Here is an 11,618-nt window from a genome sequence, read left to right on the forward strand (position 1 = left end):
CACTCATGATAATATATATATACGTTTGTGGTGTGCTTCTAATAAGCTTTTCTAACATGGCTAAGTTGATTGTTTGTCTCTCAAATTTTTGAAAACTTTAAATATATATTTAAAGTTTTGATTTATTTATTTTTTAATTTTTTAAAAATATTTTAATTATATCATTCTTCTTAATATTATTGTTACGGATCCGGTCTGCGGATCCCGGACCCATGACCGAACCCGAACCCGGCTCATCGGACCAACCCGTCTCGTCCTTCTAAAAGGCCCAGAACCGGCTCTCTAGAGCTCCTAACTAACTTTTGAATTCAAACGTCTCCCTTATCTTAGCCAGATAAGACAAGATAAGATAACCACCATCACCTATAAATAAAGGACCCAGGCCCCTCCAGGTATTCATTCATTCCTCACACCTTACACCTCTCAGATCTATTCTGACTTGAGCGTCGGAGTGTCTTTGCAGGTACCTCCCCCCCTCTCCAACTGGACAATCCAACATCCGACTCGACCCGCAGGTTCCCGATCCTCCTCCTAAATCGTATCAGAGACATTCTGTACATTGGCGCCGTCTGTGGGGACCTGCGACAGTCAAAACAGATGGAGGGTATCTTGGACGAAAATCCATCGAGCCAAGACGACTCCAGACCACGTCATCCGACCCCAGAGCAACAGGAGGTCATGAACCAAGCCCGGGTAGCCAGCACCATCCACCGCACAAACGAGCATATGATCGCAGATCCACCACACCCCGAGAAAGCAAGGGACAAAGCGACGCAGATCATTCAGAATCTCTGCCTCCGAGTCCAGGAACTCGAAGGTAAATTGACCGACAAAGGAAAATACGCCAATGAACACGGAAGCCAGGCAACGTCCAGGCCACGATCCTACCGCGGAAGGTCGCCAACCCAGCAACACGATAGAAGAGATGATCGTAACACCTCACGCAACCACCGACACGAGAAATCTCCAGAGCGGCGACACAGCAAAAAACATCACCGCAGCGCATCCCACGATCTGAGCCGTCAGCACGATTCGGACGAAGACCCGAGACGACGACACACCAAGCGCACAAGAAACGACCACATCATAATGGGAGCCACGCCCTTCACAGAAAGAATCTTAAGAGCGAAACTCCCCAGAGGCTTCGACAAACCCACCGACATGAAGTACGACGGAACTAAGGACCCTCAAGAACACCTAACAGCCTTCGAGGCCAGAATGAACTTAGAAGGAGCTGGCGACGCGGTCCGATGCAGAGCCTTCCCAGTAACCCTTGCCGGACCAGCGATCAAATGGTTCAACGCCCTCCCAAACGGATCCATAACCAGCTTCCACGACATCACAAGAAAATTCATGGCCCAATTCACAACCCGAATCACCAAGGCCAAACACCCCATCAGCTTGCTCGGGGTCACACAGAAGCAAGAAGAATCTACAAGAAAATACCTCGACCGCTTCAATGATGAATGCTTGACGGTAGACGGACTCACGGACTCCGTTGCCAGCCTCTGCCTAACTAACGGGCTCATGAATGAAGACTTTCGCAAACACCTCACCACTAAACCAGTATGGACCATGCCGAAATCCAAAACGTCGCCAAAGACTACATCAACGACGAGGAAGTCAGCCAGGTTGTCGCTGCCAACAAACGGCAGCACGTCGCTACCCAACACGGCAACCCGACTCCGCGTCATAACCCACCACCCAAAGAGAACCAACGAGACCACCTTAGACCAACCAACCGACCACCAAGAATAGGAAAATTCTCCAATTACACGCCCCTAACAGCACCAATTACCGAGATATACCACCAGATAGCAAATCGAGGCGTCATCCCGAAAGCCCGACCGCTCAAGGAAAGGACAGGAGGCAACAAAGCCCTCTACTGCGACTACCACCGAGGCTACGGCCACAAAACACAAGATTGTTTTGACCTTAAAGACGCTCTCGAACAGGCCATACGAGACGGCAAACTCCCAGAGTTCGTCAAATTCATCAGAGAACCAAGGCGCGCCGACAGAGACAAGTCGCCAGAAAGAGAAGGGCGCAACCCGAGAACTCAAAAGCTACCCCTCAGGGAAAACCCCGAAGAAGACCCGACCATCATAGTAAACGTCATCACGGGCAAGGACGTATCGAATAAGTCAAAACTAACAATGAAAAAAGACCTCAAGATAATGGCCGTCAGACACCACGACCCAGTCGCCATAGCCGACAGCACGATAACTTTCTTGCTAGAGGACTGCCAACACGGCACCTCGGCCAAAGACGCCCCCTTCGTCATATCAGCCTGAATCGGAACAAGACTAGTAAGAAGAATACTGGTTGACACCAGTGCAGACTCCAACATCCTCTTCCGAGGAGCCTTCGACAAACTCGGGCTCCGCAACGACAACCTCCAAACACACCGCCACGGCGTCACGGGCCTCAGAGACAACTTTCTCAAACCAGACGGCTCAATTACCCTTCCCATCACCATAGGAACAAGCAATCAGAGAAAAACGATCTTATCCGAATTCGTAGTCCTAAAAGACTCCACAGCCTATAACGTCATTCTCGGGAGAAAAACGATCAACGACTTCTCTGCAGTCATCTTCACCAAATACCTCCTCATGAAGTTCAGGGCCGACGACGGCACCATCGGAACCATTCACGGAGACCGAGAAGTCGCAGCCGAGTGCGACAACAATAGCCTAGCCCTAAGGAAAAAATCCCGGGACGCGGCCGAAATATTCCTTGCCGACCTAGATGCACGACTAGACGGCCAACCTAGACCGGAACCAGAAGGAGACATGGAAAAGCTACAGATAGGGCCAACCAAAGAAGAATACACTTTCATCAACAGAAACCTCCCGTACGACATCAAAGAAGAACTCTCCCAACTCTTAAAACAGAACAGAGACCTGTTCGCGTTTACACCAGCCGATATGCCGGGAATAAGCCCCGACCTAATGTCTCACCATCTGGCAATAGACCCCCTAGCTAAGCCAGTAGCACAAAGAAGACGGAAAATGTCACCAGACCGAGCCGCCGAAGTCAGGAAACAAGTTAAAGCCTTGCTCGAAGCCAACTTCATCCGGGAACTCCCCTACACGACCTGGCTAGCCAACGTCGTACTGGTGAGAAAATCTAACGGAAAATGGCGAATGTGCGTCGACTACACAGACCTCAACAAAGCGTGCCCGAAGGATGCCTTCCCCCTACCAAACATCGACGGGCTAGTGGACGCAGCATCCGGCCACCGATACCTCAGCTTCATGGACGCGTATTCCGGCTACAACCAGATCCCGATGCACCGACCAGACGAAGAAAAAACGGCATTTATCACCCCGGACGGGACCTACTGCTACACAGTAAAGCCCTTCGGCTTAAAAAACGCCGGAGCCACCTACCAACGACTTGTTAATAAAATATTTCGCAACCTATCCGGAAACAAAATAGAAGTCTACATAGACGATATGCTCGCCAAGACTGAATCCGGCGAGCAACTAACCGACGACCTCAAGGTAATAATGAACACCCTGCGAAAACACCAAATGCGACTCAACCCGACAAAATGCGCCTTCGGAATGGAAGCAGAAAAATTCCTCGGCTTCATGATCACGCAACGCGGAGTTGAGGCAAACCCAGAGAAATGTCGTGCCGTCCTTGAGATGACAAGTCCCAAAAACCTCAAAGAAATCCAAAAACTCACCGGCCGACTGACCACGCTATCCCGGTTCCTCGGGGCATCGGCCCAAAAGGCAATCCCTTTTTTCAAACTTATGAAAAAAGGAACCCCCTTCAAATGGGAGATAGAATGCGAAGAAGCTTTCCAACACTTCAAAAGGGTTCTAGCGGAACCTCCAATCCTCGCAAAACCCCAAACAGGGGAAACACTATACCTGTACCTCTCCATAACGGAAGAAGCGATCGCAGCAGCACTCGTCCGGGAAAACGAGAAAAAGGAACAAAAACCCATATACTTCATAAGCAAGGTCCTACAGGACACAGAAGCTCGCTATTCACGCTTAGAAAAGCTAGCTTTCGCACTCCTCTCGGCATCCCGACGGCTACGACAATACTTCCAAGCTCACCCCATAATGGTCCGAACCGACCAAGCGGTCAAACAAGTATTACAAAAACCCGACCTAGCAGGAAGAATGCTAGCATGGTCCATAGAGTTATCCCAATTCCAGATCAGGTTCGAACCTCGAAACGCCATCAAAGGGCAGGCCTTGACCGACTTCATCGCTGAAATGACTCCGATCAAACTCACCTCCGAACCATGGAAACTGCACGTCGACGGCTCATCAAACTCCACTCACGGAGGCACCGGAATTATACTCGAAAACCAAAACGGGATCATAATTGAACAATCAGTAAGATACGACTTTCCAGTATCAAATAACCAAGCAAAATACGAGGCCCTCTTAGCAGGCCTAAACCTAGCCCGGGAAGTCGACGCCAAGGTACTCGAAGTAAATACCGATTCCCAGGTAGTGTGCTCCCAAATCAACGGGAGCTACCAAACCCGGGATCCCCTACTCCAACAATACCTCAATAAAGTGAGTGAATTAAAAGAAGGATTCGAAAACGTCACCATACAACACGTCCCCAGGGAACGAAATGCCAGGGCGGACCTACTCTCCAAGCTAGCCAGTACAAAGTCGGGACACGGCAACAGATCACTAATCCAGGAGGTCGTTAAGTCGCCTTCCGTATCGACAACAATCAACGCACATCTAACATCCTCAAACCGGGAGTCCTGGACATACCCTATCCTACAATACCTCATCGACGAAACCCTACCACCAGACCCGAAAGAGGAAAGGCGAATAAAAAGAGAAGCCGCTAACTACACCATCATAGCGGGACAACTATACAAACGCGGATTCTCGCAACCCCTACTCAAATGTGTCGAACCCGGGGACACGGAGTACATACTCCGCGAGATCCACGAAGGCTGCTGCGGTCACCACATCGGAGGAAAAACGCTAGCCCAAAAAATCATCAGGGCTGGCTACTTCTAGCCCACAATCATTCGAGACTCCATAAAGTTAACAAAAAGCTGCGACAAATGCCAATGGCATGCCAATATCCACCAAGCCGCCCCACACCAACTCAGCATTATATCGGCAGAACGGCCGTTCGGCAGTTGGGGAATCGACCTTGTCGGGCCCTTTCCCACAGCACCCGGCCAACTCAGGTATCTGGTCGTCGCCATAGACTACTACACCAAATGGATTGAAGCCGAGCCCCTGGCCTCCATAACGGCGACCCAATGTCGAAAATTCGTCTGGCGACAGATCATTACCTGATTCGGAATCCCCGAAGTCATCATCTCAGACAACAGAACCCAGTTCACCGACAAAAAATTCAAAGAACTCCTAGAAGGATTGCGCATATCCCATCACTTCAGCTCGGTAGAACATCCCCAAACAAACGGACAGGTGGAATCCGCCAACAAAATAATCGTTAAAGGACTCAAGAAAAGACTCGACGAAGCCAAAGGACTATGGGCAGATGAGTTGGGATCAGTCCTATGGTCGTACCGAACAACACCCCAAACGAGCACGGGAGAAACGCCCTTCCGATTAACATACGGCGTAGAAGCAGTCATCCCAGTGGAAATCGGGGACCCCAGCCCCAGGAAAACGGTTGGAGGTAACGACGAAGAAGCAGAACGAGACCTCATGGACGAAGAAAGAAGCATAGCTCACGTCAAAGAGCTAGCACTCAAACAAAGAATCAGCCTAAGATACAATCACGGCGTTATCCGACGAGAATTTATGGACAACGACCTCGTCCTACGACGAAACGATATCGGTCTCCCGACCCCAGGAGAAGGAAAACTTGCCCCCAACTGGGAAGGACCATACAGAATCAAGGCCGTAATTGGAAAAGGAGCATATAAACTCGAACGACTCGACGGCAGCGAAATACCAAGAACTTGGAATGCAGCCAACTTACGAAGATACTACACTTAAATAAATCACCCTTTGTTTTTCTTTTATTTTCCTCATTTCGTCTTTTAAAACCTCGGGTACTCTTTCCCTCACGAAGGGTTTTAACGAGGCCCAACCATTCAAATAAATTTTTTACAGGTTATTTCCACTTCATCTCCATTACAAGTCATTACCGTTTCTCAAACACGGAACAAAGACACGGCCATCGCTGGAGGACTGATCACCCCCCAGGCCGAACACACGGATATCCAAAAAGCCGACCAAACGAACGGTTACGATAAAACAAACGCTCAAATATGCAAAAAGGCCCGAACGGCCAAATAAACGCCACAAAACGGATCATACAAAAGACCCAAAACGGCCGAAAATACCATTAGAAACAAAGTTACGGCCCTTGAGCCACTAGAAATATTCAAAAAACAAAGAAAGTTCAAAACTAATTACAGAAAAACTACTCAATGTCGACAATCCGACCATCACGGACGGTCTTAAACGCTCCCATCACGGACACGTCCACGCCAGGGGCCAACACCAGAACCTGCGCCTTCATCGTCTCCTCGGTAGCAGCGATGGCATCCCTAGCATCAGCCAACAGAGCCGTCTTCTCCTTCTTCAGAGCTTCAACCTCAGCCTTCAGAGTTTCCGACTCGGCGAGAAGCACGGCAGCTTGAGAACTCGCGTCTGAGGAACGCTTCCGCTCCTCCGCCAATTGAGAAAGAAGCGAAGTCTCAACTCCGGCAAGTCGGAGAATCTCCGCCCCGGCATCCTCTGAAGACTTCACCGCTTTCTCCTTTGCAGTATTGGCGGCCTCAAGCTCCTCCTTCAACTTAGTCACATCAGCCTGAGCCTGCCGAAGCTTCTTTTCCAACAAACCCACTTGGGCCATCACGGGCTCAGCCTTCCGAACAACCACGGCAGAGCGAAGAAGGGCACGGTAAACCGACTTAGCCTGGAACGAGACGTCACAGCCATCAAAAAATGACTCCATTCCAGGCATCAAGTGCTAATCAATAAAACCCGTAGCATCGAAGCGTCGGTCCATCACACTAGGAACCAAACCCTCCTCCTCAAAGGTCTCACTACCCGGCTCCTCAGGTCTGCTCCTCTTCCGAGAAGCCTCGGCAGCCGTCATCACAACGACCTCAGGCGAGCCGGGAGGAACTTCAACGCCAGTAGGCGCCCCCGAAGGAACCACCCCCTGAGAAATAGCCTGAGAATCCACGGCCGGAGTCGAGACAGGAGTAGAGGGAGACGACGACCCCTCCTCCCGAACCAACGCTGCCTTCAACCTTGCCAGAGAAGTCAGCCCGCCAGCCATCTCAACTAAAAGAAAAACAAGAGAGGAGTTAAAAAAAAAGGGAACACACCAATATATGTCTGACAAGCCTCAGGATCCCCCATAACGTCTCGAGGATTCAACGGACGTTCGCCAAACAAATGCCACAAAACGCTGGCAATATCCTTATCCACCCGAGACAAATCATCATAGGAGATCTTAGTCAGAACCGACGGCCCGGCACCAAAATTCCAGTACGTCGGAAACCGGCGCTCGCCCTCCAAAGTAAGCCAAAACGGGTGGTGCCCCCGAACGGGACGCACCTTAAAGTACTCCCATTTAAACCCATGAAAAGAATCCTCAAACAACCCAAAAATCCGGCGATGAGGCTGAGCACGGAAAGACATATATCCTTTCTTGTGCTTCCCCTCCTTAGTCGGAAGAGTGCACAAGAAAAGAAAAAGAAAAACAGGAACCGAAGCCGGAAGATCGAGATATTGGCACACCAACTCAAAACACCGAACGGCTGCCCAGCTATTCGGGTGAAGCTGAGACGGTGCTACGGAGCACCGACTAAGTAAACCCTGGACAAACGGCGAGAATGGGAACCGCACACCAAGCCGAGTGAACATGGATTCATAAACCCACATCCAGTCCGGCACGGTGGGTGAACGGAGGTTCAAATAGCAAACGCGCTCGTCGGCATCAGGGAGCACGAGCTCGTATCGCCCCTCCTCTTCACCACCACCACAAATTGCCCCCTGGTCGCGGAGCCGTTGGAGATCACCCTCCGTCATCCGCGACGGAACACCCCATACATCGCTGGTCACCCAACCATAGCGATTGGGAACGCCCCTGGAAGGGGCTACTGGGGCACCCACACTCTCATTTCTCCGACGCTGCATACCTAAAACAGGGAGGAGCACCACCATCAGCCTACCAACTCTACACAGTAACAAAGACAAAAACCTAAACACCACTACCAAACGCCGTGACCCACCACTACAATCAAGGTAAAAAACGGCGGTGCTCAGCCCCTTCCCCAAACTCAACAAAAACACCAAACACAGCAAACAAACAAAAAAAGGAAACAGGCAGAACAAACGCATGGCAAAAACAGAACAGGCATGCACAAACAAGTATGAAAGAAAAAGGCAAAAAATACCAACCTGGTAAATTAGAAGGAAGCTTGAAGAAAAACAGGAAAACAGAAAGAAGCAGAGCGGCACCAGAAAGCAAAAACCACCGAGGAGTTTTTTCAGAAAATGAAGAGTTCCTTTTGAAAAGAAAAAACGGACGAGGGAAATAAAACCAAAGCAAAACGGTTTCAAAAGAAAAGCAAAAAAGACACAACTAACCCTAGGCACAACGAAGACTCACGGGGGCAAAAAAGAGAAAATCCCTCCCCATAATAAATGCTCCCTCGGAAAAGCAAACTAATAAATCACGCCTCAAAGGACGCAACGGGCGCAGCAGGCACGGAAAGGTCACGTCAAGACCAAAATACGGTCAGAACGAATCTTTTACCAAACGAAATCGAGAAACCGACCTCGTCACCAAACGAACACTCGACAAGCACTGGAGACACAATGAAAAACGTCTCACCTTCTAGCGACAAACCGACCTTGCTCGCTCTCCCGCTACGGGGGCAACTGTTACGGATCCGGTCCGCGGATCCCGGACCCATGACCGAACCCGAACCCGGCTCATCGGACCAACCCGTCTCGTCCTTCTAAAAGGCCCAGAACCGGCTCTCTAGAGCTCCTAACTAACTTTTGAATTCAAACGTCTCCCTTATCTTAGCCAGATAAGACAAGATAAGATAACCACCATCACCTATAAATAAAGGACCCAGGCCCCTCCAGGTATTCATTCATTCCTCACACCTTACACCTCTCAGATCTATTCTGACTTGAGCGTCGGAGTGTCTTTGCAGGTACCTCCCCCCCTCTCCAACTGGACAATCCAACATCCGACTCGACCCGCAAATTTCCGATCCTCCTCCTAAATCGTATCAGAGACATTCTGTACAATTATTAACAAATAGATGATGTAATAATTAAATATTGACGTGTCACTAATACATAATATATCTTAAGTTGATGTATTAGTGATTAAGTTGATGTATTAGTGATAGGTCAACGTATAATTATCACGTCATCATCTTTATGAACGGTATCATAAAAAAGAATATAATTAAAATATATTTAAACGGTTATAGATAAAATTAAAATAAATTAAAACATTAAGAATATTTTTTAACTTCTTTTTTAAAAACTTTAGGTATTAAAAAAGTTAGAATCTAAAAGTCTCAATTTGTTAATACAAGACTGCAAAGAATTTGTACTCAATCCTTCTAATATTCTTCCAACCCAAAAATATCATCTTCATCAATCAGGTTTTTCAACGTCTCAAGAGTATCAACCTGGAGTTTAAAATAATACGGGATCGAGAGATTTAAATACAATCCTTTTGTCCGTATTTCTAATACAACTATTCGGATAAAAATTCACAATATACTTAATACTAAATATGTTGAAAGAATATCAGAATAGAATTAAAATGATTTAATATTTGTATTGTAATAGACATAAATTATCTTTTTATATCAAATTTGCTATACATTTAAGCAATATTGTTATTTAAATTTAATCAAGTAGACTTATCATAAAAAAATTACTCTCATTAAAAAGAACATGATTACGCACGCACATATCATTCTTTCAACTAAGTCATTTACGTTCAAGAGCTTTACGTTATTGTCGTCATCATTATCTTCTTCTTCTTTTTCGCATTCCTCCTCCACCACCTTCTTCTTATTCTGTGTGTTTTTTTTCTCATCATCATTTTTTTGTTGCTACTGTTATTGCAGTAGAATGTGAGGAGAAAGAGTTTTGAATTGAACAAGACAAAAAGTCCAAATGCAGTTTAATTCACTCACAAATGAACCAAAATTATATAATGATTACAACACAATTAACTCATAAATGAACAGAAATCACATAATTGATTGCGATACAATTAACTCAGAAACGAACCAAAATTACATAATAATTGCGACACAATTAACTCAGAAAGAAAGAGAAGTAGAGAACAATGGTAAAGAATTTGCAGAACTCAGAAATTGTGTTAAATTTGAGTAAATCAAGAAAAATTTTGAAAAAATAAAATAAGAAGGAGAAGATGAAAAAGAAGAAGAAGAGACAGTAGAAAATGAGGAGGAAGCGGAGAAAAAGTTTTGAATTGTGCAGGACGAGTCTAAATGTAACTTAATTCACTAAGAAATGAACCGAAATTATATAATAATTGCGACACAATTAACTCAGAAATGAACCAAAATTACATAACAATTACAACACAAATAACTCAGAAATGGATCGAAATTACATAATGATTGTGACACAATTAACTCAGAAAGAAAGAGAAGTAGAGAACAATAGTAAAAAATATGCAGAACTCAGAAATTGTGTTAAATTTGAGTAAATCAAGAAGAATTTTGAGAAAGTGAAATAAGAAGGAGAAGATGAAAAAGAAAAAGATAAAAAAGAAGAAGAAGAAGAAATAGAAGATGAGAAGAAAGAAGATACATTGATAGACGAGATATATAAGATAGAAAAATATAATTTGTTTAAGTTGTGTATATATTCATAAATATAATATTTATTTTATTTATTAAAAAATTCTAAAATAGCGTAATAACATATGTGGAATAGGATTTTTTTAGGGTTTTTAATCGACACTGACATTTTCGGTTAATATTTTATGTTTTTTTTTTTGAGGAATTAGTAAATATAGTAGTATGAAAATTTTTATATAGTTGTTTTGGTTGTCTTAAGAATAAGGGCTCTCTTATTTGGAGAAGTCTTTGCAAGGTTTGGAAAGTGTTAAAGGATGAGTTTGCTTGATGTATTAAGGATTTGAATCAGAATTTTTGGTTCTCTAGCTAAAGGAGAGAAGGACAGTTTTCTAATGAGATGAATTATGTTCACATTTCTTATTCGAAACTCCAGATATAAGATATTTGGTCGGTTGATAGATGACATTTGGATACTCTTTATTTTCTTTTATCTCAAAATCTAAAAGGTAATATTCTTTCTTACAATTAAGATGTGCAAGCAGGCCCAGAAGTGGGTTGGTATTGATCTGAGTCTACTGCCAAAGTCTATTATTCACGCAATGGTTATTTGTGGTTATGTAAGCAGCTGTTTGGTTGGAAGGAACGGGAGAATTGGCTTTGGCTTTGGCACCAGCTTGTTCCGGAAAAGTACAAATTTTTAGCTTGGCTGTGTCTTAAGGAGGCTCTTCCCACTACAAGTTTTCGCTTCAGAAGAGGTATGTCGTCATCGGAGAGGTGTCCAATATGTCTTTCTAGCCAGAAATCGGTTTTACATTGT

At 45.7% G+C, this 11,618-nt stretch overlaps 1 protein-coding gene across 1 annotated transcript; it reads left to right on the forward strand.

The window, feature by feature from the left end:
• The first annotated feature begins 2,612 nt into the window (after nt 1–2,612).
• On the forward strand, nt 2,613–5,012 carry LOC112803901 (uncharacterized). Its single transcript, XM_025847353.1, has 2 exons — nt 2,613–3,119; nt 3,285–5,012. The coding sequence occupies exons 1-2, from the start codon at nt 2,613–2,615 to the stop codon at nt 5,010–5,012; spliced, it is 2,235 nt and encodes a 744-aa protein (XP_025703138.1).
• Nucleotides 5,013–11,618: the final 6,606 nt, after the last annotated feature.

The sequence above is a fragment of the Arachis hypogaea genome, chromosome 5 (assembly GCF_003086295.3).
Source record: "Arachis hypogaea cultivar Tifrunner chromosome 5, arahy.Tifrunner.gnm2.J5K5, whole genome shotgun sequence".
In the NCBI taxonomy this organism is placed as follows: Eukaryota; Viridiplantae; Streptophyta; class Magnoliopsida; order Fabales; family Fabaceae; genus Arachis; species Arachis hypogaea.

Coding starts and splice junctions, on each gene's coding strand:
- LOC112803901 (XM_025847353.1), top strand. CDS start 2,613: ATGAAGTTCAGGGCCGACGACGGCACCATCGGAACCATTCACGGAGAC. Junction 3,120..3,284: donor GGCTAGCCAACGTCGTACTG/GTGAGAAAATCT, acceptor GGCTACAACCAG/ATCCCGATGCACCGACCAGA.